The sequence below is a fragment of the Zosterops lateralis genome (assembly GCF_965231275.1).
Source record: "Zosterops lateralis genome assembly, chromosome: 14".
NCBI lineage: Eukaryota > Metazoa > Chordata > Aves > Passeriformes > Zosteropidae > Zosterops > Zosterops lateralis.
The window spans coordinates 16,219,531-16,245,529 of NC_139774.1; the positions used below are offsets into that span (position 1 = coordinate 16,219,531).

A 25,999-nucleotide genomic window follows, 5' to 3' on the forward strand; every position below is an offset into this window, starting at 1 on the left:
ATCGCGTGACTCGGCCCTCACGTGGCCCGAGGGGGCGGCGCGCGCGGGGGGCGGAGGGAAGGGGGACTGAGCCCAGCCAATGGCGGGGCGCCGCCCCGGTCACGTGGGGGCGGCGCGCGGGGGTATTTAAGGCGGGGAGGCGGGTGCCCGCGGGCAGAGCACGGCGGCTCCTCCTGTCTTGCGGCCGGGCTGGGTCCGGATCGCGTCCCCACAGCCACAGCCCGCTCCTGCTGCTCTGCGGCCCCGCTCACGCACTTACCTTCCTCATCCGTCCATCTTCTAGCTGTAACTCTGTATTTTTCCTACTGTCTTCAGCTTACCACCTTTCACAGTGACAGATGGCTGGCCTGGACTGCTTCAGACACATCTGGAGAAATTATTACTAATAAAAAATAGACCCACCTCTTCTTATCTTGTTATTTATAAAAAATGCCTTCTCTTCTTTAAATAAGTTTCTGCGTTTCACCCCGTTTTTTCTTTTTTTTTGCCCCAGAGAACCCATGACATTTAATTCTGGAAACAAGGGAGCACCACCCACCTCTGATAATTCAGCCCTTCAGAGGAGTAAAATGCTTCCATGATTTCTACTAGAGGAAAAGTAAACTTCTATAAAGTCTCCAGAACAATTTCCTGTGAGGAGCAGAGATGCAGATATTTGCATTGCCTAAACCATCTCAACAAAAGCAGTTACAAGCATCTGAAATGACCCTGACCTGAACTCTGCTCTACACATTGCCAGAGTTTATGACTTAAACGTCTTCACAACTTGATTATGGAGTCAGTTCCCTTCACCTTCCTCATTTTTTATCCAAATATCTTTCAACACAAGCTTTCCATTTCAAGCACAAACTTCTTTATTTTATACTTGAACATTCTGCATTCTCTTCTGCTGTCAGAAACCAGAGGGATGTGTGATAAATGCTCTGCATTGTTAGTTAAACACCAGTGGTTGAATCCCTCTGTTTTCATTTCCTGCAAAAAAAAAAAAGAAATTATCCCAAGCAGTGTTAAATCCTGGCACACTTGGAGCAGACCATTCCCCAACTACCACGCAACAACCAGCAGAACAGACACAAAACTTTTTTTTTTTTTCAGCTTCTTCAGTCGTGCTACCACCTGGCATCTGCTTCAGAGGAAATATTAACCACTCTGGAAAAGGGGAATGTCTTCCTGGGAAGCATCTGGGTGAAAATTGCTCTATGGCTTCTTTGTCCTGGCTTGGAACAGCTCTTCCCATTAAATTCAGCACCAGGGAGACACCCCATGGGAATTGTTTGACTTCTCTCTTCTAGAGCAAGTGATAGCTTAGAACCTAAAATAGAAACCTTGTTAAAGACAGTGGTAACACAATAAACAGCACTGTTTGTCACTGAATGTTTTCTTTGGGTATATTTTGCTTTAGGCTAAATATGATAAGCAGATCAATATATTTTAAATTCTTAAATCTGTCAGCAATATCTTCAAGTATTTCTCTCCCTCTCCTCATACAGTGTTAACATATTTTATTCTCCACACACTTCAAAAATCAAACAACAACCTAAAGTTTTATATGATCACTTGGATTCAATTTTCCTAGGAATTATTTGCTCCAGACTGTGTAACGTGATGGTGTACAACATCTTGCATGGTAAAATGCAGCTCTTAAAAGGTAACATGACAAAAAAAAAAAATTAAAATCCACTATTCCAGTCCCAACAGCTGTTATGCTTATTTGTAATAATGGGCACGCTCTTCCTTCTTTTGCAATTCACTGTGTCCAGTTTTGGATCACTGCAAGTTGCATGTCAGGATCTTGGAATTTCCTGTGTAGTATTGAATGCTGTCCCACTGAACAAGTCAATGGTGGTATCCAAGAGGGAAAAGCAAATAAAACATTTACCACTCCATTCTGTCCTTGTGCACAACAATAAAGGGAATAATTGTCATTTATCAGGCCATGAGGTCAGGAAACACTCAGGAAGCAGCGTTTCTATCCTTTGAAGCTGCTCCTCAGCAAACAACTGGCCAGATCCATCCCCAGTCCCATGAATTCAGCAGCCACTGAGGAGCCTCAGGAACCTCTTGCCTTGTGCTTTCCCAGGTCTGCAATGCCACATGCAAGGGACAGGTCAGTAACAACTGGAACATTTGCTGTTCAATTCAATTTGCTCCTATAAATATCCTCCAAATGTGCCAGGGATTAAATCAGCCTCCTGACACAACCACTGTGGAGGCTCCATCCAAATTAACCCCGTTTGTTACCTTTGCTACTCTGAGTCCCCCTCAGACAATGGGAAGTTCCTGGAAAAGAGGCTCTCAAGCCAAGCATTCACTTATTCCTGCACCTTTCAGCAGTTTTAGATTGCAAATTTAATCCTATTACACATCTACCCCGGAGGTCTCCATCCCATCTATTCCCACTATTTAACTTCATTACAATTTATCCACATTCATTTAAATATCCCCAGCTCAACCTCAAGTATCCAATTAAACCCACAGAAAAGTAACAGTTAAACATGGCACGGGAACATTTTGTATCAAGCAGACGATTAGTTTTATTTCTAGGCACCAGAAATTTAAGGCCAGATTTCTCAAGAATACAATTCATTTGAAAAAAACAAACAAAGAAAAAAGAATTGCCATCAGCACGTGGCATCACTGTTTGTCCTCTCCTCACACAGTTTATTGCACACATTTTTGTCCAGTGCAAACAGAACATGGGTGAACAGCACAAGGACAGACAAGCTAAGACCTGAAAATATGAAGAGTTATTACAGATAAAATGAACAGGAAATGTGATTCCGTGACCCGTAAAAATAAGAAATTTTCATCACATCTGGAGTTAACAGTCAAAAATTGACAGTACCAAAGAGGAGTATAAATTGCATTAGGCACTCTGTTAAATGGAATAGTAGGAAAAAAGCACAGGACTTTGAAGAAGCCACTTGAAGAACATTAGAAAGGTTAAGGCATTACTGCAGGCTTCGTATCCACCCAGCTACGGAAAGGGCACCTTTGGGTCAGAGGAGTTTTTCATCTCTTCTTCACCTGCAAAGCAAGAGGCAACTTCATTATTCCCTTCCATGGAGACACTTTGCTAATTGGAGGCCTGGCAGCCAACCACAGCTATTTCCATTCCACAAACACACTGAGCAATGGGTCAAGAACTGGAGGTAATTCATCTGTGTGGATGTTTTCTTGGCAGTTTCATTTCTGAAGTGACTGCAAGTAGTTTTAGTTACATTATAAGCTGGTAGAACAACTCTTTCCCTCCAATGTTTTCACTGCTGTAACAGCACCCAGTGAGCTGGATGACAGCCCTTCTCCACTTGCTCAAAGACAATTCCTGCTCTGAGAACACAGACTGTGAATTCACCAAGCTGAGGAGAAAAGGCAGTGCTGGATCACAGCTTGGAAGAGTCCCCAGCCCAGATTTAGCAGGGCTACAGAGCTCTGTGTGCTCTTACACGCTGCCATCCAAGCCATTAACTTGGGGATGTATCAACTGAAGTGCTGTAAAATCATCCCTTGGATGGGAGGGAGACTGCCTGAAAACACAGAGCAAACTTGTGGAATTTGGCACAGATCAATCAAGACAGCATATGCAGAGTTCCTCAGCAGAACAGGAGGAGCTCACTGGAGCATTTTCAGGCTGCTCAGTTGGTAAAGTAAAATAGGTTTGCTTTAATCATCTTATTTTTAAGGATCTTTCTACTTTGGGAGTTAGCACTTCATTCTCTTCGCATTTTTCTGTACTAATCCACCCAAACCTCAACTGAAAGGAACAGGAGGCAGAAATAAGTATAGTACGTGTCCCCTGAATGCTGAAAAAGCACATCTCAAACTCCAGAAATAACTGGTTGCTACACTGGTGGGAATCCATGCAGTGTCAGAGAGATACCCCAGCTCTTATCAGATGGAATCTCACTCAGAACTTCTGTCTAGGCACAAACTCCACAAGAGCAAGGACAGGACAAGGAGCACTCCAGCCCTGCAAAGGCTCTCCAACAACACTGCAGTGGTGTGACCTGTGACAGCACATTTCAAGCAACAAAGAACAGGTATTTGAGGATTATTATATGCTTTTACTTTTCTAAACCTTTCTTTTTCAGAGACAACCACCTTAATTTTATTCCAAATTCAAGCCAATAAAATCAGATGAAAGGTTAAAGCAAACTCCTTCATGTAACACAACAGCATGTGCTGTGCAGGGCTGAAATGCTCCATTAATAAGTTTAAAAATGACAACTCCTCAGAAACTCTGCAGTCATCTTCAAACACACAAGTTCCCTCTTTACCCTGGTACAAATTTAACTGCAGTTCTCTGGAAAATCCTTCACTGAGATGGAGGGAAAGGCCTGATTCTGTCAGCAGGAGTCCAGAGGTTCTGTCTCACCTCCTGCCTGTTTCCACACACAGACCATGAAGCCCAAATTTTATGTCCAGATAACTCCAATTCCAGATCCCAGGCAACTGAATCATCCTATGGGATTCAGGGATCTTTGTGCCCATTACCAAAACACACTGTTCTCTGTTTTAGCTAACTAATTATATGTTAGCACCCAAGCAGTGAAAATGCTCCTAGGAAATTCTGCTTGACTGACTTAGCTAATTACAGGCCTGGAGTTGAAGCAGGGCCAAGTCTACCTTGAGCTTCTGCCTGGTGCTTAAAAAGAGCTGCAGACACACACACAGAGGCCCAGTCTGAAAACATCCCACCCCACAGGAAGCCTTCTCTGAAACTGGGCAGCAAATGTCCAGGACTCTTCACACAAAGCATTTTACAGAGCTGTGACATCAACTGTCACTGCCTGCTGCACTGAACTGAGACTGTGTTGTACAAGGACAAAAAATATGTGTTTAATTATTTAGTTACCAGCTTAAAAACTATAATCATGGGTGCTTGTTTCCACATTTCCTTCATTTGGAGCTTCAATTCCAAATGCTGCCCTCCTGGACAAGCCCAGCAGCGTTAAGGCATTTTTAATACAACATTTTATTTTTGCTGGGCCTGTCAAAAAGCCCAGGAACTGCAAGAACCACATTCCAGCAGCACTGCCCAGAGAGCAACCAGCAGGCTCACCTGGGATTAAAGCTGCACACAGGCTGTCATTAAACACAAAATAAACCATCAGGCTGTGAGAGCTCAGGAGATAAAAAACAGTCTAATGGCAGCTCCCAGTCCAACTTCCCAGATGAATGAGGGCAATGCTGTGTTGCCTTGGAAATCAGGACAGGCCTTAGATGAAATGGTAGCAGGCTTGAGGAGAGGTTTAACAACTGGTAAAGATTAGGAAACCCACTTATGTTAGCTATTAAAAAACATCCTGGTTGAATTATCAATTTATTTTGGAAGTAATGTTTTGTTTTTACAAACCCTGAACACAGCACCACACAACAGGACAGAAAGAAAAATAACTTCAATAATTCAGCTCAAGCTTTTCATGTATCCAATCAAGACTAACATCCAAAATGTTTTGTTGCAGCCTACAAAAAAACAGATTTCTCCTCCAGAAGAGCTACAGTAGTTTGAGGCATTACTGTTCAACATCTCCTGAAGCTTTAACACACCAAATATATCAATAAATGTGATCATACTCACCTGTCAATGAACTGCAGCACAGCACAGACATCCTCAAGGCCAGTGATATCTGAGATACCAAATTGTTTCATTGCTTAACTGCGGCCCAAAGAGAGGGTTGAGCTGAGCCAGAATTGCAATCAGCCAACTGCAAGACAACCCCCCAACCCAAGAGAGACAGATCAGCCAAATGACAGCTTGTGACAAGGGGAAGGTTGTCCAAATGTGAGGACTGTCAGAGGAGAAAAGGATATTTTTAGGAAGGTCTGGGTTCAAATAAAAATTCTACTCAAGCTCATACACAAGGAGCAGACAGCAGCAATTGAAATTATGGCATCAAATCACTCTGCAACTGAAATAGATTGTCCTGTTCAACTGAAAGCAACACAAAACCACCTGATGGCATTGCCCTCACACCTCTCTTTTGACAGGAAAGGGTTTTGAGACACATGAAACTCAGGTATTTGGGAGCTCAGAAGATGGAAAGATAAAAGAGACAGACCTTTTTTCAGTGCCTTTGAAGCATCCTTTAAACAACCTCTGAGTAACATCCTCTCTCATTTGTTTCTCAGTGCATGACAACCTGCCCTTGCAGACATGGTACATTATACAGAGACTTAACAAAAGTGAATTTAAACCTGGTGCAGAGGTCAAGATACAGGGATCTGAAGCAAAAGGATAAAAAAAGAATAAAAAAAGACCAAAAGCCAACCCCGACATGACACAAATCCCAGATCATCAGCACAGCAGCCTTGTCACAGAGCAGAGCACAAACTAACACTGCAGAAACCACGGCCAGGACTGAGAACAAGAGGAATGTAGCTCGTGGAAAATATCCAGGAAAGCTAAACAGAAATAAATATTCCACTGTTAAAAGATATATTTGCTTTTTAAATGTTACAAGAGTCAGAAGAAGCAATGGATGCTTCCACAGATTAAAATCTATGTTAAATACTAACTATATAAACACATTTAGTGAACACACTGGCTCATCTGTCTGCTATTTCTAGAATGCTTTGTAAGGAGGAGAAAAAGCAGAGCAGCTTTGTAATGGGAGCTGCCACAAATGTATCAGAGTGCTTAGGCAGTCATGGAAAATTCCACACAAACCTTGATGCTCTGACCAGCAAACCAAGTGCAGGTCGGCTGCAAAACGCCTGCAAACAGCCACAGGGTAAAAAGATGTGGGACAGACTTAAAGAAAACACATCAATCCTCCTCAAATTTACCAATATTTCTTTGCAATGCCCCTTTCAGTTTTGCACAGGGTGGAACTCCAGCTCAAGCAAGGAGCTGAGCCTGCAGCAGCCCATCAAGGCTTGGAACACGTAGCAGGCTCTACAAAGGAATTAAAACATCAGCAAGACACCACTGAGAGCAGCCAAAAAAAACTTTAGGTTGCCACGTTTCTGCTTTGCTGTCCAAAGCAGTGACAACAATGTATTTTGGTGTTAAATCTGCTTAAGGGTAAAGCAAATCAGCTGTTAAAATGATCCCGGAATTTCTTTAGTGAGGGTTAATTTTTCCCATCCAACAGACAGATCCAAAGAGCACTGTGCCATCTGCCTCCAGCATCCTGAAGTAACACGAGTGGGAGGAGGGTAGAACACTAAAAGCCTGTTAAAGCACATTATTCCTTTTGTCACTGCAGAGCAGGAAGGAACTCCAGGCACCTCTTGCTGCTCCCTGAGCTCAGGCCCAGCGTGGCTGTGGATTCAAGGAGCTGGGAGCACATCCAGGATGTCACCCTGTGTCCCCAGGATTTGGGAAAAGCATCGTGGAGGTTTCAAAAGGTGTTTGTTGGGGTTGTGCTGGATACCCCAGCCCTGAGCCAGGGTGGCATTAGGGCAGCAGCACATTCCTGAGCAATTTAAAGCAGTTGTTAGACTTGCATTCAAGGTAAGTCATGAAAAAGCTTTTCCTGTGTTTTGCTCAAGTGATGCTGCTTTATACAATAATCCAGAGTCAAACAAACCTCTGTATCCAAGCTGCAATGTTCCAGAGCTGCTAAAAGCAGGTATGGCATTCCAGCCACCCACAGCTCCTTAAATTCTAACAGATCCCACTTACTGTTAATTATCCAGCTCAGACAAGGAAATTAAAGTCCCTTCTGTTGTACCAGAGAGATTTTTTAAAAGGTCTTCCCACCACAATTGCCATCTGTCTGTGCTCGTGTTACAAATTAAGGTCCTGCTATCTCTGTTTAAATGTCAATTTGGGCATCCATATTTTAATCCTGTTAGAATCAGTAGCAGATAATACCATTTTCCAAGCACTCTGTCCTCTGGTAGGACATGATGACAGTGTTCAGGGACTGCTTTGTGCACAGCGAAAGAGATTTAGACTCTGACAGTACCTCACAACATGGAATAACCTCTGATTTCTGCAGCAGTAACTCCTCAGACTTTGCCTTAGATTTTATGAGGTTCCTGGGAATGGTTTGTTCTCCAAAAGGCTGCTGGGTGCAGGATCTGTACACGAATTAGATGCAAATATCTTCCAAAGAATATCCAAATGAATCCCATGTAATCAATATGGTTATTCAAAATTATCACTGGTAAATCTAAATACAGATGAAACAGCTTTTCAGTTGAAATGTGATTGACTTCAAATTCAGTTCAGTGAAAATCAATCTGTCAATCAAGTGGTGTTTGATGAAGACAGGAAATTGTTTTTTTTTTCCTATTTTCAAGGAGAAGTAACTCAAAGAGTATAAAAACAGGTCTAGCAGAGAAGCATCAGCACTGCTAAGGATGCATAAATACCTGGGACAGCAGAAATTATTTTAATTCTAATATATCTAATGAAGAATCCCCAAAAACAATTTATTTGGCTTCCTTCAAGACTGATATGAAAAACTCATCTCTTTCTTTAATCACCCAAAATTAAGGTCTTAAATGTTTTCAGTGCCTCCTCTCCCCCCAAAAGGAAAAGGATACAAGAACAATAAACTTCCATATGTTTGAATAAAACAGAAGGAAAAAAGTTGGACCACATCCTTTCAGGTCCTTTCCAACCAGAGCTGTTCTACAATTTTATACACAATAAATGAGCAAATAAAAAAAGAAAGACTGTGTGATGAGGCAAGTTCTGTCTTGGAACATGAGGAGAAAAATCTGCTTTTTGTTGCATTCTGGCAAGCAGACACCAAAAATACAATTGATGTGGTTGGGTACAACTACTGAGGGTGGAAATCATCCTAAGATTTTGCCTTTTTGGTTTTTTTTTTCAAAGTATAATTGGAGACAGCCAAAGGAAATTCAGAAAACAAGTTAGAGCCCACAAAATTACCAAAGAACCCCTGGACATGCAAGAGCAGTTTATAAAACATTTTAATCACAGTAAGCTTTAAAATGGCTCTGCTTAGATAAAATAATCAACTAAACCTACAAGTCAAATACATTTGAAGAGTTCACAGAATCAACCAAAAGTGAAGAAATTCTATAACAAATACATTTCACATCACAATCCAGAGGATGCTGCAGATGCCCCATGGCCTCTGCTTCAAGGAAAACTCTCCTTCAAACAATAAACACCAAACTCTAAACCTCGAAGTTTTTAGAAGAGTGGAACATTATTTCTGTAGAAAAAAAAAGTGAGAACTTAGAATTTAAACACAACCAAAACAAAGCTCAGCCCTCCTCCTAATTAAAACCCACCCAATTCACTGTAACATAAATGCAGCAAACCAGTCAAAATCACCAAAAAAGTTTCCCTTTTTTAGCCAAACATTTGGGACCTTTTATGAGACTGGGCTGCTACAAATCCCCTGTGCAGGGCAAGGGGACCTTCAGAGATTCCCAAATTTCAATCCCAAAGTCAAGCTGCTTGCACAAATTCTCAAATGTCTATATCCACTCAGCAAAACTTAAAATTTAAAAACTTCTGTGGATACAAAACAGAGCCAAGTTTGCTGGACTTTTACAGTTAAGCAAGAGTCAATTCTGAGGAGTTCACATATCAAATAATCTGAATAGAAATACATTTTTTGGAGTATAAAATGATATTAACCATTAATCTAAACCAAACCTGTCTAAACCAACAGGCCTCTCCTGGAACATGTCAACACTGAGATGCATTTCTCTAAATATTCATATTAAATTCCTTTGAATAGCATAAATAATGCCTAAATAGTTAAAAATAAAGTACAAATTCTGCTCAGGTTTGAATGGAACTCCAAATAATAATTTTTATAACAAGTTAACCCTTAAGATCAAGCCAGACTTTTATCACTTTGCTCTCCATAACAAATTCTTTCAAACTTATTTCTGCACAGCAGGTTTTTTTTTAATTTTTTTTACAAGATAAGTCTCTACAGTCTTTAAAAAGAGAGAAAACAGAAGCAAGCTTTGTCTTGCAGCCTCCAGCTCCAGCTGGCTTAAATCCTGATAAAAAAGCATTATATGAAGAGCTCTCAACAAATCACTTTGTCATTGCTACTAAATCTCCTACAGAAAGGAGGCAGCCTCAAAATACACTGTGCATTTAAACAGAAATGTTCTTAAATATATCAAAGTCTCCCTAAAAAAAAACCCCCACCACCATTCAGCAGCTTTTCCACCCACCACTCAATCAGATTTTGAGAATATATTCAAGGAATCTGAGAAGCAAAACTGTTCAGTGGGTTTGAATTAGAATGATCTCAGAATTAAATATAAAGTGGGAAGGAAAAAGGCAAAAAAAGAAGAAAAAAGCCTAAGAATCAGGAAAACCTTAGAATTACCAAGTAACATTTTATTTGTGAGCAAATGAGGCAGTGAACTGGAGAGGAGGAATAGGAAGTCCATGCAGAGGACAAGAATAATTCAAGTTCTTTTTAATTCACTATTTTCCAATGGGAAAGTCCCTTCAGAACACTGAAGGTCTTTTTACAACTCAGAATTCCAAGAACGTGTCTAAATCTCTGTGATACACTCAAAAAAGCTTCTGACTTTTCTGAGGCCATAAAAAAAGGAACTTGTGACTGCAACAGGAGGGGCAGGACATTGTTTGTACTTACAACAGGTAGCAGCAAACAGCACAGGTCACCAGCATGGTGTTGATAACTCTGCCAAGAGGAAGGAGAGATGTGATCAGCTGGAGTGTTGTGACCATAAATTCCACAGAGAAAGAAAAAAATAAAATAAATGAATAAAAAAACCCTCACACAGCAAACAAGGACGAGTTTAACTTTGATCATATGAAAGATGAGTCAACGTGAATGTTCTGGTTTCTTCCAGCTGAGTAAACTGCAGAGGCTCAGACCTGCAGGACCGACACAGCTCTGCCAGTTTACAGCTGGATTTAACAAAATCACTGTGAGCAGCAGCAAATTCTGATGCAGTGTCCTTCACTGAGCCACTCAACAAACCCTTTCTCCACTTAAAGAAAATTTTAGTGTCAAATTGTCACTTTTTAATTTTATGTAACGAATGAGGGGTTTTACAGACCGAATGCAAACTAAAAGCTCAAACTCTGGTGTGAAATTTTCCTCTCTTGGAGCAACACAGCTGTGTCAGAAAGCACTGGAAGGCTGAAAAGAAGGAAGAACCAAGCTCTTGAAACTGGCAATGGTAAAACTGCAGCTAAAAACACACACACAGAGATGGGTTTGACATGGGAGGAGAGGAAATGAGGATTTCTAACAGTGATCTCTGCAGCTCAGTGGCAAAGTGGAGTGGTTCTTTTCTAAATTATAAAAAGGCATTTCCATCTCTGTATTTCCTTCCCCAGCTGAGCAACAAAACCTCATGGTGGGTCAGTGACTTCAGCTGATGAGGCACAGAATTCTCACATTTCCATGCCTGGGGGCCGTTTTCCCAAGGTATTTGTGAGGACAGACACGTTTCCAGGCACAAAACACACATCGGGTTTGAAAGTGAGGCAGGAAATATCAGAGCTGGAGGAATATTGAGGGTTTAATAAAGAACTGAGAGAAAAGACAGTTGGTACCTGTGGAGCAGAGGGAGTGTCAGAGAGAGGAAGAGAGATTAAGAAGCCATTATCTCCTAGAGAAAAGAGAAAGACAAAAACTTGTCTGTTTTTTAATCTGAGCAGCCACAACCACTGCAGGAAAAACCTCAAAAAGCTCAGAAATCCTGCTGCTGTCCTCAGCTACAACACCAGCACACATCTAACCCAGAGCTGAAATCCACTGCTGCAGCCTTTCCAGTCTCACCCAGCGTGAAACCAGAGCAGTAAGTCAGGAAAGGTCAAGTAAGGGAAGAAAGAGGAAGTTGTTGCTCAAACACCGCCTGACAATGAACCACCTTGGCACAGGACGTTCGGTCTGCAGAGGTCTCACAGAATGGTTTGGGTGGGAAAAGACCTTAAAGCCCATATCGTTCCACCCCTTACCATGGGCAGGGACACCTTCCACTATCCCAGGTGCTCCAAGCCCTGTCCAGCCCGGCCTTGGGCACTGCCAGGGGCCGGCACAGCTTCTCTGGGCACACTGTGCCAGGGCCTCAGGGGAAACCAAACCCCATGAGGGGCTCCAGGGGCATCGCCCGGCTCTGGCAGCCCCAGGGACGGCTGCTCCGCTCCACCCCGGCCAGGCCAGGCCGAGACCCCGCGGGGCTGCGGCGGCCCCGGGCCCGGGAAACCTCGGGGCGCCTCAGGGCTCCGGCACCGCCTCCGCCGGGGCCTCCCCACACAGCCGCGGGGGATTGAAGGGAAGGGAAGGTGCCCGGTGCCCGCCGCCCCCCGGTCACTCACCCGCGGTTCGGCCCCTTGGGAACGAGCCAGGGCAGGACGCCGCCGACCACCCCCCAGAAGACGCTCATGACGATGATGGGCACCGCCAGGCCGCCGTACGCCATGGCCGCGCTCTGAGGGGCGACGGGGCGGTGCTTCCCGCCACGCCCTGCCCGCGGCCCCGCCAATCAGCGACCGACACGTCACAGGGGCCGGCGGGAGCGCGCGGGGAGGGAGCCATGGACCGCGGGAGCGCGCGGGGCACGAGTGATGGGAGTGGGGATGGGATCAGGGATGGGATGGGAGATGGGATTGGGGATGGGGGATAGGATTGGGGATAGGATGGGATCAAGGATGGGATGGGATCGGGGCTGAGATGGGATTGAGGATGGGATAGGGGATGGGATGGGATCGAGGCTGGGATTGGGGCCGGGATGGGATCGAGCATGGGATGGGATCAGGGCTGGGATGGGATAGGATTGGGGATGGGAAGGGACGGGGGATAGGACTGGGGATGGGATGGGATCAGGGCTGGGATGGAGGATGGGATGGGATCAGGGCTGGGATGGTTTCAGGGATGGGATCGGGGCTGGGATAGGAGATGGGATGGGATTGGGGCTGGGATAGAATTGAGGATGGGATGGGGGCACAATGGGCTCAGGGCCAGGATAGGATTGAGGATGCGACTGGGGTGGGATGGGATCAGGGCTGATATGGGATTGAGGATGAGATGGGGGATGGGATGGGATCGGGGATAGGATTTGGGATGGGATGGGATCAGGGCCGGGATGGAATTGGGACTGCCATAGGATCACGGCTGCCATGGGATCAGGGCTGGGATGGGATTGGGGCCAAGGTGGGATTGGGGATGGGATGAGATCAGGGATAGGATCGGGGATGGGATCAGGGCCAGGATCAAGGCCAGAGTGGGATCAGGGCTGGGATGGGATCGGGGCCAGAGTGGGATCAGGGCCGGGATGTGATCAGGACTGCCATAGGATCACGGCTGCCATGGGGTCACCAGCCCAGCTCCCCATCCCCAACACGCTGCCGGGTGAGGGGACACGAAGCTCCTGCTGGCTCTGATAAGAGCTGGCTCTGAGCTCCCCAGAGAATTGGGATGCAGGACATGACCCCACAGAACAGCTCTGCACCTGGAAAGGTCCCGGTAATGAACAAACCTCACAGAATTCCTCAAACACCCACTCAGGGGGAAGAAATTTCACATTAAGCAACACAAGGTGGAAGGACAAAAGCTCTGAGCCTTCCTGAGAGAAACCCGCTCAGTCCCCCTAACACAGCTCCACTGTCAGGGCAATGAATGGCTTCTGAAATGCAATTTTCCTCGACTGCCAGCATTCTTTTTAGATCCTATTGTTCAGGCAGATGAATTTCTTTCCCTCTGTACCAGCAATTAGAGGGCCATTCACTGAGCCAGTAAATTCACTTAACTGCAGGGCTGCTTTCCACACGCTGCAGAAAGCTCTCAATTATGGAGGCACAAAGTGCCAGGAAAGATCTTCTCTCACAGAAAATTCATCCAGAACAGCACCAACAGCACTGAGACTGCTTCACCCCATCCCTTCCCAAACCAGTCAGCTCTGCCTCTGGAGCACTGGTCATAAACTCCTTTGTCCTCCAACTCTGCCATTATTTAGATTAAGTATTTAATTAATAATTAATTAATAAGACCTGAATTAATTATATATACAGTGCACAGAATTAATGTGTTAATATATAAAAAAAAATGGACACATCTAAAAAGAGACAGAAATACAATGACTGTTAAGATGGATGTTTCAGGACTACACTGCTTTTTTAGGTTGGTTCTTTACCACTTCTTTACAGGGAAGGCTTTTTTCTTAACAGTTAAAACAGGTACAAAGAGCTTTTTAGTGTATTTTTTACAATGCCAAAACACAAGAAAGAATCTTTAAACGCCGAGCAGGACACATCAAGTTTTTTGAAAGAAGACACACAACAGGTTGAATTTTATCAGTTTTTTTAATGATGTCAATCAGGAAACCATCTACTCTTGCATCTTCTCGATTGTCTCCTCCTTGTACTTGCCCTTCTCCTTGCCCACCTGGCGGGACTTGGCTTTCCTCTCCAGGATCTTCTTGCGGTCCTTGTCCAGCTTTAGCCTGGTGATCACCACCTGCACAGAGCACAGGGAATTTGTCATCCCTGTCCACAGGGAAGGGCAGCAACCAACACCAAACCCACCTGAGCCACAGCTGATCCCACCAGCACAAAGGCAGCAGCCAAAGCTGGCCTTGGACACCCCCAGGGATGGGGCAGCCTTTGCCTCGCCACCCTCCCAGGGAAGGATTTGTTGCTCTGATCTTTTTCAGCCTTCTGATGTTTGTTTCTCATGGATTTTCATGTAGACAAAGTGATGTTTTCATTCCTCTCTCGAAGAGGGATAATTAATAGATTTCTAATTTAACCAGTGTGGTTGGAGACGTGTTACCCTCCAATCTGTAGTCATTGTCCAAAATCTATATAAACTGAAGTACAAAAATAAACTTCCCTTTTTTTACCCTGATGACCTGACTGTGTGCCTGTTGTTAATTTTGTATCCTACAGCAACAAGAATTTATCCAGCAATTCCTGTTCCTGCCTCCTCAAACTGACTAAGAAATTGGTGTGTTGGTATTACTGAAAGCACTACTCAGAAAACAGAACTAACAAGCAAATCCTAGAAAATCCATAGAGACACATTTTCTCCTTAATTCCTTGTGCATTTAGGTCTCTCTTAATTGTAATTCCCACCTCTTTGCCCTGGAGAGGTACAAACTGTTCACACAGCCCACTACAAGCCTAACAAAACGTTCCTCTGCTCTCTTTGCCTCAATAACCAGAATCTTTATGCAAAGCTTTATTGAGGTCTAGCTCCCAATTAATGGAAATGTTCACAGAGTGAAGAACCAGCAGGAAATCCAGTTTCTCTCACTGCTGCTCAGCACACAGATACATGCACTGGCTCCACCACAATGTCACCTTGTCAGTCAGATGTTGTTGCTGCACACAAGTCGTGATGTTTTGGAGTAATTCTGCCCTCCCTGTGCTGAACACACCAACCTCTTACACCAGAAAACCTGTTACAACTGGATTTTCTCCACCAACACTTCCATCTTTGTGCCCACATGGCAAGGCTGAAGCAGACTGAATTCATCTGCTTCAAACCAGGTTCTGGCAAGTTCTTTTGTTTAGTTTGAAATGTTTCCTGTTATGATCTGAACAGGCTTTGCCTGGTTTTCACCAGGCTCTAAATACCTCAGGCTAAACCCAGATTGAGAAGTATTCAGTTCACAATTGCCTGCAAAAATAATCACAATTCTGAGCATCTATTTAAGCCTCTCCAACACCTCCTCATCCAGTGCAAGTGGCACACAGCAAGGATGAAGGACTGTTTTAAGTGATCCATTTTGTGCTTTGAAAACATCACTCTTCAAAGAAGTATTTTAGCAAGATTCCCAAGTCTCTATCAGCTTTCTACTCCTAGAAACAGAAAGGACTCTTGGTTTCAATTCACATCTCTGCTCATGACACTCTTTAACATTTCCTTGAGGCAGCATCTCCATTCCTTTATTCACAGAATGGTTTGGGCTGGAGGGAACCTAAAGATCACCTTGCTCAGGGCAGGCACACCTTCCACTATCCCAGGCTGCTCCAAGCCCTGTCCAGCCTGGCCTTGGACACTGCCAGGGATCCAGGGGCAGCCACAGCTTCTCTGGGCACCCTGTGCCAGGGCCTGCCCACCCTCACAGGGAAGAATTTCTTCTCAATATCCCATCTAACCCTGCTGTCAGTGTGAAGCCATTCCTCCTTGTCCTATCCCTCCAGGCCATTGTAAAATTCTCTCTCCATCTTGTAGCTCCTTCAGGCCCTGTGAGGCCACAATTGTGTCACCCCAAAGCTTCTCCTCTCCAGGCTGAACATCAGAGCTGCTCCATCCTCTGCCTCCTCTGGGCTCTCTGCAGCAGCTCCAGGTCCTGCCTGTGCTGGGCCCAGGGCTGGGGCAGCTCTGCAGGTGGGGCCTCACCTGAGCACAGAGGCAGAATCCCAACCCCTTTCCTAACCTAACCATAACCTAATGTTAACCCTAATCCTTTCCTGCTGCCCACTGGGGATCAGCCCAGGGCATGGGGGGCTCCTGGGGGCCAAGGCAGCTCCAGCTCTTGGCCACCAGCACCCCCAGATCCTTCCCCCACGGCTGCTCCATCCTCTGCTCTGAGGAGTTGCCCTGACCCATGTGCATTTCCACCACTTGGTGACAAGTTCTACCCAATCCCAGAGTGCCCCAGTGTCCCTACTGGCAGGTGCCAGCCCCCAGGTGTCCCCTACCTTGCTGGGGTGGATGCCCACGTGCACGGTGGTGCCGTTGGCCTTCTCCCGCTGCACGCGCTCGATGTAGATGACGTATTTCTTCCTGTACACCTGCACCACCTTCCCGATCTGCTGCCCCTTGTAGTGTCCTCGCACCACCTGCACACAGAAGACAGGCTGAGCCACGCTGCCAGGGCAGCCCTGAACAGCCACCCCACCCCACAAACCTTGGCTGAGTTACCCAGGATAAAATCCCACAAATCCCAAAGATGTGAGTGATTTGACAATTTCAGCATCACTGGCATGGAATACATAATGCATCAGGATTGTTCTTCTCCCCCATTTTTCCCGCAGTAAACCCTCATGAGGGAACTCTGTAGCTTTGCAGCCAGGTTTCAATTTTTATTTTCCCCTAATTTTTCCCCTATCATTGTGTTTTATACTAAAAAAGCGACTTAGCCTGGACTAATTTCTAATCCAATCTTTCAAATATCACAGGTAGTAAACAGTCTATAAAAGAGAAATAATTCTTTGTTTTGTACTTGTTTGTTGAAAGGTTTTAGTGATCAGTTCCTGTAGCTGAAGTGCAGCCAAATTGCCACTTGTCTTCCTGGTATCATCCTTGTCACTAAATTGCATTTAAGAAACACTTGGACAGCCCAAATCATGGCTTGATTAACTTCAATTATTTCTGCCATGCTGAGGGCAAAGCTTCAGCACCAATGTGAGTTTGTCTTGTCCTTCCCTTCTGCATAGGCTGCACATGAAAACAGAATCTGAGAATCAGCTGGTTTGGAAAACACTTCCAAGATCATCAAATCCAAATTATGACCCATCCCCACCTGGTCCCCAGCCCAGAGCACTCAGTGCCACCTCCAGGTGACACCTCCAGGGATGGGCACTCCAAACCTCCCTGGGCACTTCCAAGGCCTGAGCGCCCTTTCCATGGAGAAATTCCTGCTGCTGTCCACCCTGAGCCTCCCCTGGCCCAGCCTGAGGCCGTTCCCTCTCCTCCTGTCCCTGTTCCCTGGGAGCAGAGCCCGACCCCCCCGGCTGTCCCCTCCTGGCAGGGACTTGTGCAGAGCCACAAGGTCCCCCCTGAGCCTCCTTTTCTCCAGGCTCAGCCCCTTCCCAGCTCCCTCAGCCCCTCCTGGGGCTCCAGACCCTTTCCCTGCTCCCTCAGCCCCTCCTGGTGCTCCAGACCGGAGTGTGGAGTGTTCCAGGCTTTGTCTGGCCCCTTTAGGATCCGAGGTGTTCAAGGGCAGTACCTGGACCTCGTCGTCCTTGCGGATGGGCATGGAGCGCACGTTGTATTTCTGCCGCAGCTCCTTGGACAGGGGCGAGGACATGATTTTCCTGCGGATGTGGGAGGGGGCGTTGAAGTGCCGCTTGCGGTTCTTGCTGCGGTCCGAGGTCACAAACGGGTTGAGCTTCATTTTGGCTGCAGGAAAAAAAAAACACAACTCCAACAGTTGGAGAGGCACTTACAACACACACACTACACTCCATCCCTCACAGTCTGCCGGGTTTAAAAAAGCAATTTTTCAAGTGTTTTTAATCTTACCACTGATCAACAAACCCTGATATCCCGGACCCCAAAGGAGGCTGAAGGCTCTGCCCTGACTGATAATGACCCTGTCATTGACACACGGGCACATCAGAGCATTCTTCCCTCCCAAAACTCCCCGTTCCCAGCACGCAGGACACCTGGATCCTGCCCTGCAGACACACCACGCTTATTTATATCCATTTATAAAAAATTCTATTTTTAGAGACCTTTAATCAATGGGCTTGCCCCGCTCCAGCACCCCCAGTGACGCTCCTCCCCAGAGCGTACAGGTGGCACATCTGCAAATCCAAGATACTTTGCTACGGCTACAGGACTTCTTGTCAGGACACCATCGATCCTGACAGCAAAGGATAAATTAAACCAAGGATAAACTAAATTAAAGGCTGGTTTTGCTCAACTTCCGAACTCTTAAGTGCCCACACTGGCACCTCCCGTGCGGGCTGGGCTGTTAACCAATAATGCATCAGGCAAGCACAGAGTGAAGGAGGCCGAGCTCCCCCCGGAGCCCGAGCTCTCCCATCCCGCCGCTCCGGGCCGGCCCCCGGCCACCCGAGCCCCTTCCCGCTCCCCGCCGCTGCCCCTCGGAGGCCCCGCCGGCCGGAGATGGCCCCGGATGGCCCCGATGGTCATGGATAGAAACTCCCGGTGCCTCACCCGCTGCCGCCGCCGCGCCGCCCGCCCGGAAAAGGAACCAGGAGCGATTCCGCTTCCGCTTCCGCCAGCGCCGGGACCGCCCGCACAGCGCGCCCCCTGGCGGCCGGAGGACTCACCTGCAGCGGGGACACACCCGGGACAGGGCGGGGATAGACCCGGGATAGAGCCGAGACAGAGCGGAGATAGAGCGGAGACAGAGAGGGGACAGAGCGGGGACACACCTAGGAGAGAGCCTTATAGACCTGGGACACAGCTGGGACAGACCCGGGGCACAGCTCGGTGAGCCCCAGTACACAGCTGGGACACATCTGGGCATCATCCCTGGTGCCCACCTGAGCATCACACCCCGGTACCGACCTGGCGCCATCTCCTGGTCCCCATTCGGGCACTGTCCCCGGTACAGAGCTGCTGCCACCTGGGCGTTGTCCCCAGAGCCCACCTGGGCGTTGTCCCCAGAGCCCACCTGGTCATTGTCCCCAGAGCCCACCTGGCCATTGTCCCCACTGCTCACCTGGGCATCCCCCCCTTCAGTCACTCCTCCCCTGCCATTCAGCAGTTCCTCCTCTCCATGAATGAGGGTGGAAACTGATTCCTCCTGCCCAGCCCATGTCCCTGAAACCCAAGGCTCACCAGTGACACCAGTGCCATGTCCCTCAGCCCCAAGGGACATCACTGACACCAGTCCCATGTCCCTCAGCCCCAAGGGACATCACTGACACTGGCCCCATGTCCATCAGCCCCAAAGGGACATCACTGACACCAGTCCCATGTCCCTCAGCCCCAAGGGACACCAGTGACACCAGTCCCACATCCCTCAGCCCCAAAGGGACACTAATGACACCAGTCCCATGTCCCTCAGCCCAAAGGGACATCACTGACACCAGCCCCATGTCCCTCAGCCCAAAGGGACACCAGTGACACCAATCTCCTGTCCCTCAGCCCCAAGGGACACCAATTCCCTGTTCCAATTCCCTGCCCTGTGTCACTGTCACCCGCATCTCTGCCCCTGCAAACCAGCTCATCTGCACCAACCATTTCCCTTGCAGGTAGATGTGGCCCTAGTAATCATTTTCAGAACTCAGATGAATTTATTCTCAATGAAAATTGGTAGTAATTAACCAATTAATTGGCTGAGACACAGCTTGGTTGGTTTTTTTTTAAATAAGATAAGCTGGAAAACTTTGGGACTGAGTTGCAGCAGGCTGGGATTTGGACCAACACCTTCTCCAGAGCCTTTATTTATAGAAATATCTATTTATTTCATTTATAGAGCAAGGGACTTTGAGCACTTGTGGAAATGTGAGTTCCAATGACTGGAACAGGCAGGATCTGTCCCTTCACAAAGATCTTGTAAGGCTCACACCAACATAATGGGAATTGTTTTCTTAAGATGGTGCAGATATCTTGAGCCCAAACTCACTGTTTTGTAACCCTTTATTGTTTAATCTTTAATAATTGCCTCAGACACTTATTTCTAAATAGTTATGAAGCAACACTAAGTGGACATTAAAGGAAAGGGGGGGACAAAAATTGGGTTATTTCATGTACCAAGGAGCACAGTGACTAAAGCCAAACCCAGCAAGTCCCAAACAGAGTCCACTCACCTTTCCTTAAAAAAAGGAGTTTGGGACACTTGGTTCTGTACAAAACCGAGCACAGAATGTCCAGACATGACTCAGGGCTGATTACAAAAGAGCCTCGTGCTAACTTTCACCACAGTGACCTGGCTCCCAGCGATTTCACTGTGTGATAACACTCAGCTCACTGAAATCATAATTAAAACCTAAAGAAAAAAAAAAATGCCCCTTTGGATTGATTTTGCAACAGGAGTGCAACAAGAAGCCAATCGAAACACGTCAGAGTTTTATTATTTTTAATTATGGAACTAAAAAGGCTAATAGTTTATTAACATAAGGTTGCAAATTAAAAAGACAAAATGCCAGAACTCCTTAACAGTCTCCACTGTAGAAATGTATAAGACTTGTGCTTTAAAGATTTCTGTACCAGACACGGCAGGGCTGCCCCTCTCTCCCACATTTTGAGGAGAAACCCCTCACTGACATCCCTAAACTGCAAATTCAAACAACTCTTCTAATGCAGACACTCATCCCAGCCATTCCCAGCCCCAAGAGCCCGTGTGTCACACAGAGAAAGAACATGAAATCAGAAATATTCAGGAGTTGGTGGCAGACAGGGCCACTGACATTGCAGATCTCATTTTTCACAGCGCAGGTAAACACAAGAATTTGAGAGATCAGATCAAACATTCACAGATGCATCTCTCCTGGATTTTTTTGTACCCCATTTCCATTTTATTTTCTTTTTAAAAATCCTCTTCAGCAGTCCAGGTACTGCCTGGAAGACACCTAATAACTTTCCCTAGAGCTGGAAGTTTTTAACTCCACCACTGCAAAGCATCCTCTGCCTCAAGTTCTCACCGTGGGGTGGAGCCTGGAGTTACAGGGAATAATTTAAAAGACCTAGTTTAGAGAACCAAATACAGATTGTTTCTCCTGCCAGAACTCCAGTACAATTTGGTTTCCACATCTTGCAAAAAAAAAAAAAAAAAAAAAAAAAAAAGAAAAGAAAAAAAAAAAGAAGTGATTTATTACCTTATTGCAGGGGATATTTTGGCAGAGAGAGGAGCCACGCTGAAGTGTGTTGTTTCTAAAAAAAAAAATGAAACCAAACCCAAACAAACCAATTTCACTGGTCTGGTTTAGAGAACTGGCCTGGACTGCACAGGAGGCAGTTTAATACAGACAGAGAATGGGGGAAAGGATGGGAATAACACACCAGGGAACACAAGGAATCTGCAACCACCTTTGTTTGTGTCAAAAAAAATTGTTCCAGAGGAGAAATTTCAGAAAATGAACTGTACTGCAAAGATCTCCCCTTGCCCAGCTCAGGATAAATCTCAGCATAAGGAAGATGCTAAAATATTTTAAAAATCTCATCATTATAATCCACTGTTCCCAAGCTGTCAGCAAAGTCTCACCAAATCCAGAAGGAAAAATGAGGACATTTGAGCTGTGAGTTTCAGCTGGTCACAGTGGATTAGAGGAAATCCTTCAGCCAGCAGGAGAAGCAATTGCCATGGAAAATCCCACATCCAGAGGGTTCCACTCTCAAACACGGACACACACCCCAAATGAACACAAACATCTCATTTTCAAGTTCATTTTTGTAAATGGGGAAAAAAAAAAAAGTAAAAAAAAAAATAAATCTATCCATACATGAATGGGTACAGGAAGTTACACAATCCAGTTTACACTTAAAGTAAGAATAATCAGTCCAGAGTAAGAACAGGGAAAAAATTCCAACGCTGTCTGAAGTCACTACAGGGCAGAGCATGGCAGGGGGAGAGCAGCTGCCTGCTCCTTTTTGGTGGGTGGATAAAACTGGTGGATAAAACCTTCCCTGCTTCCAAAGCAATGAGACAATTCCAACAGACCATCAGGAATTCTTTTGAAATGCATCTGACTCTAACAATAACACTGAATATTCAACGATTCTGTATCATCACAGCATAAAGTTTGGAGGTTCTGCCTCCAGGAAAAGGGAACAAATATCATCCAAGAGAAACCCTGCATCCATCTTAGAATTTACAGCACTGAGTTCAAGATTTTTTACTTTATGATTATTTTTTTTTCTTTTTAAATCCATCCTGAAAGACTTGAAATTTGTGTATCCTCAGCTCAGACATTCACAAGGCATGCGGAGACTTGTCACTACTCAAGGAACATTGATGAGGCTCTGGAAAATACACTGGTGGACACATTTGGTGTCATTTTTTGTCACCTCATGCCCACCACGACATGCAAGACACACCCCTGGCAGGAGTTTCCCCCTCACATTTCTGAGTTTTTTGGAGGCTCCAGAAGACAAGGCTTGAAGGAATGGAAAGGGAAGCTCAGGTACCATTTGAAGGGCTCAAAACACAACTCCCAGCCAGGGTCAGCCTGGTGGGAATGCTGCCCTGTTGTACCTGCGGGAGAACAGTGTCAGTCCAGGGCTCAGAAAAGATGCCTGACTGAGTTTTAAAGGGAAAGGGAGGCACCTTAAATCCTGAAGAGTCAGAATTCCTGTGTTTGACAGGTGTATTGAACAGACACACACACAAAGCAAGAGAGGAAGTTGTGCTCATCCACCCAGAAGGCTGCACCATTTTTTCTGAGCACAGAGAATATAAAACCTTTAAAAAAACCCAAAAAACCCAACAACAATAACAAAGCAGAATTGTAGAATCCAGACTTTTGGGTGGTCTGTGTTTAAAACCAGAAGAAATAAAAAACTAATGCTGTAAAGACAACTATTCCCTTTCAAAGCAAAGGCCACATAAAACTGTGTTGCTCAGTTTGGTTTTTACTTCATGCCACCTGTAAACACAAGACTGGATATTCAGTTAGTGGGAAGAAATGAAACCACTTTTACATCCAGGGTAAAAGAAATGCCCTCCACTGGTGGGATCACAGATCACCCAGGAAAAGGTAGCTGGGGAAGGCTTCCTCTTCTCCTTTTTTCACTTGGTTAGAAAGGTTGTATCTGAACAACTGAGCCTTCAATAGAAGCACTAAACATTTCTTGGTATGTCATTTCTGCCCTCTGTCTCTTAGGTTTGCTGTGGGGACTAACACTTTCCATTCCTCACCAACAGATACATCACCTTTTTGGCACCATGGGTGGAATTTCTTCCTCATGTGTAATTTTGCCCTATACAAAAAGTCGATTGTCTGATCATGCAAATCCAACAGAACTCCAAAAAGTGCCACAGGACAGTTCAGCTCTTTGCCATCTACTCCCTAGTTTGTACACTGCCATAGGAACCTCCCAGAGGACAGACTGCCATCCTTACTTAGATCTGACATGGCATTTCAACCTCTCTTTCTGTGGGGAGGGAATCGAAATCCACACCCTGATTGCACTGATTTTTATTTTTTTTTCCCTCTCAGAGCTCTGAAATGCATGGAGATTTCTTTGATTTGCTGAAGATGTCTTCACTGAACAGCCTGATTAGAGAAAAAAACATACTGATTGAATCAAATAGAAAATAAAGACAAAAAAACAGGTAGTGGTAGATTTCTCAATCTTTGCTCCTGTCCTTGGAGTCGAGGGTAGAGTTTCACTGCTACTGCATTTTGCCCAGCTGGATCTTCTTCCAGGCCTCTGATGCTGTGAAAATGCAGGAGTCGAGGATCCCAGCTACAGTAAATGTTCCTCCAATGATGGCACATATCTGCAATTACAGAGAAATAAGTTTGTCAGCAAGGAGAGAAACCTTTACACAGCTTTAACTGGAGGAGGGATCCTGCAGCTGGGGTATTTTCTGGAAGCACAGTAAGAACTGGGGATGGAATTATGTGAGAATCATTCACAAAAACCATTCCCTGCAGTGGAATAAATTAGTGCTGGACTCCTCACAGCCTGAGCCCACCACAAATCCCAGCTCCCACAGCAGGAACACTGCTCCTTTCTGGGCTAAACTCCACCTAACTCAGCTTTCTAGAACTTCTGTGTTGTTCACATCTTCCTACAACTGTTTTCTGTTATAAACACCACAGCCTTGTGGCCTTTTTTTCCCTACTTCACAAGATAATGATTTACAAACAGGCAGAAAACACTGAAATAGCACGTGAAGGGCAGTGAGTAAGAGAGAAACCCAGCTCCCAGTGACACCACAGCTCTGCACAACACTTTCCATGACAAGGGCTGCTCAGGGCAGCCAACTTAACTCTTGGTGGGACAGAGTTTTCCACACAAGATGTGGATCTTGGGTTGAATTAAAACACTTTATTTCCAAGAACAGAGTTAGGAGAAATAAAATTAATCTCCTGATTGGTGTTAACAGCCTACTGCACTTCTCAAGTGCTACAAAAAGACAGAATTATTATGTGGATTCTGTCAAACCAGAGTCCTTGTGGAAACAGGATCACAGAGTAATTTAGACTGGAGAAGACCAGCAATATAAAATATTTCCCTGCTACAATGGCTCAGTGGTTTGGGATTACTCCCTCCTTCAGCTCCTAGCTCATAACAAATCCCCCTTTTCCAAGGCAGGTCCTTCTCAGGAGATAAGCTCCACATCTTGTTCCCCTTCTTAGAATGTTGTTATCTCAAAACCACCTCATCCTACACAATATAAAAGACCAAATTAAAAGAGCATCACAGTTACAAAGTAAAAGAAGTGGGAGTTGGGAAATTGGAACTGTGTAATTAGACCATGGCTGGTCACACTTTCAGGTTAGGTTGTGGTCTATCACACTTTCCATGTGAACACTGCCTGGTGGCACCTGGGACCTTCTTCCCCTCCTGTGGTGTTTGACTTCTGCCTCCCCACCAGGTGGTTTGTAGGAAACCAGTCTTGAGCATAACCCAGATGTTTTTGTATCAAAAAATAGTGTGGGAGCAGGAGCAGGGCAGTGACTGTCCCCTGTGCTGGCACTGCTGGGGTCACACCGAGTGCTGTGAACAGCTCTGGGACCTTCAGAGGAAGAGAAACCGTGAAGGGCTGGAGCTGGGAAGGAGGGAGCTGGGAAAGGGGCTGAGCCTGGAGAAAAGGAGGCTCAGGGGGGACCTTGTGGCTCTGCACAAGTCCCTGCCAGGAGGGGACAGCCGGGGGAGTCGGGCTCTGCTCCCAGGGAACAGGGACAGGAGGAGAGGGAACGGCCTCAGGCTGGGCCAGGGGAGGCTCAGGGTGGACAGCAGCAGGAATTTCTCCATGGAAAGGGGGCTCAGGCCTTGGAAGTGCCCAGGGAGGTTTGGAGTGCCCATCCCTGGAGGTGTCACCTGGAGGTGGCACTGAGTGCTCTGGGCTGGGGACAAGGTGGGGATGGGGCACAGCTTGGACTCAATGGCCTTGTGGGTCTTTTCCAACCTAAATAATTCCATGATAAACGTTATAAAACTGCAACACAGCTGGCCCAGAAGGGAAGTGGAGCCACTCTACACGCACCCTGCCACGTCTCCTCTCCAACACAACACCCCATGGGCAAAGTCACAGACAAAAAATCAACGTAAGAGGAGCAGCAGCAGCAGCAGCAGCAGCACTGAAGGGAAGGAACAAACAGCTCATAAACGGTGAGTGAAGGCAGTGAGAACTACAGCTCCTTTCCATGTGTATTTATAACCAAAATACAAATATTCAGTGAGCTCAGTGAAACAGGGAGATGCAGGAAATGTGGATTTTGCAGGACACTCCAGCAGATTGA

The 25,999-nt window shown here is 45.9% G+C and overlaps 3 protein-coding genes and 1 long non-coding RNA gene across 4 annotated transcripts in view; 1 reads left to right on the forward strand and 3 right to left on the reverse strand.

The window, feature by feature from the left end:
- The first annotated feature begins 1 nt into the window (after position 1).
- Positions 2–1,374, forward strand: LOC310915315. The gene is made up of 2 exons (XR_014591162.1): positions 2–777; positions 1,096–1,374. It is a non-coding gene; the product is annotated as an uncharacterized lncRNA (long non-coding RNA).
- Positions 1,375–2,509: 1,135 nt separating this feature from the next.
- Positions 2,510–12,391, reverse strand: ATP6V0E1 (ATPase H+ transporting V0 subunit e1). The gene is made up of 4 exons (XM_083872109.1): positions 12,257–12,391; positions 10,560–10,607; positions 5,582–5,708; positions 2,510–3,027 (listed from the first exon to the last, which is right to left on the reverse strand). Exons 1-3 carry the CDS (start codon positions 12,358–12,360, stop codon positions 5,615–5,617), a joined length of 246 nt encoding a protein of 81 aa, XP_083728235.1. The 5' UTR covers positions 12,361–12,391; the 3' UTR covers positions 2,510–3,027; positions 5,582–5,614.
- Positions 12,392–14,220: 1,829 nt separating this feature from the next.
- On the reverse strand, positions 14,221–18,862 carry RPL26L1 (ribosomal protein L26 like 1). The gene is made up of 4 exons (XM_083872108.1): positions 18,792–18,862; positions 17,836–18,008; positions 16,586–16,726; positions 14,221–14,393 (listed from the first exon to the last, which is right to left on the reverse strand). Exons 2-4 carry the CDS (start codon positions 18,001–18,003, stop codon positions 14,265–14,267), a joined length of 438 nt encoding a protein of 145 aa, XP_083728234.1. The 5' UTR covers positions 18,004–18,008; positions 18,792–18,862; the 3' UTR covers positions 14,221–14,264.
- A 3,569-nt stretch (positions 18,863–22,431) lies between these two features.
- Positions 22,432–25,999, reverse strand: part of ERGIC1 (endoplasmic reticulum-golgi intermediate compartment 1) — a 55,859-nt gene continuing 52,291 nt past the window's right edge. The window contains exon 10 of the mRNA XM_083871591.1: positions 22,432–24,027. Coding sequence (XP_083727717.1) covers positions 23,920–24,027 — 108 coding nt within the window. The 3' untranslated portion in view covers positions 22,432–23,919. The remainder of the gene's footprint in view (positions 24,028–25,999) is intronic.

Bases quoted from the DNA above. Each gene is read 5' to 3' on its own strand.
- ATP6V0E1 (XM_083872109.1), bottom strand. From the start codon at position 12,360: ATGGCGTACGGCGGCCTGGCGGTGCCCATCATCGTCATGAGCGTCTTC. The intron at 10,608-12,256 runs GTGAGTGACCGG...TCCTCTTGGCAG, and splicing joins CCCAAGGGGCCGAACCGCGG to AGTTATCAACACCATGCTGG. The intron at 5,709-10,559 runs GTAAGTACAAAC...GTTGTCTTGCAG, and splicing joins GCTGTTTGCTGCTACCTGTT to TTGGCTGATTGCAATTCTGG.
- RPL26L1 (XM_083872108.1), bottom strand. From the start codon at position 18,003: ATGAAGCTCAACCCGTTTGTGACCTCGGACCGCAGCAAGAACCGCAAG. The intron at 16,727-17,835 runs GTACTGCCCTTG...TTCTGTGTGCAG, and splicing joins GCAAGGACGACGAGGTCCAG to GTGGTGCGAGGACACTACAA. The intron at 14,394-16,585 runs GTAGGGGACACC...TGCTCTGTGCAG, and splicing joins TGGGCATCCACCCCAGCAAG to GTGGTGATCACCAGGCTAAA.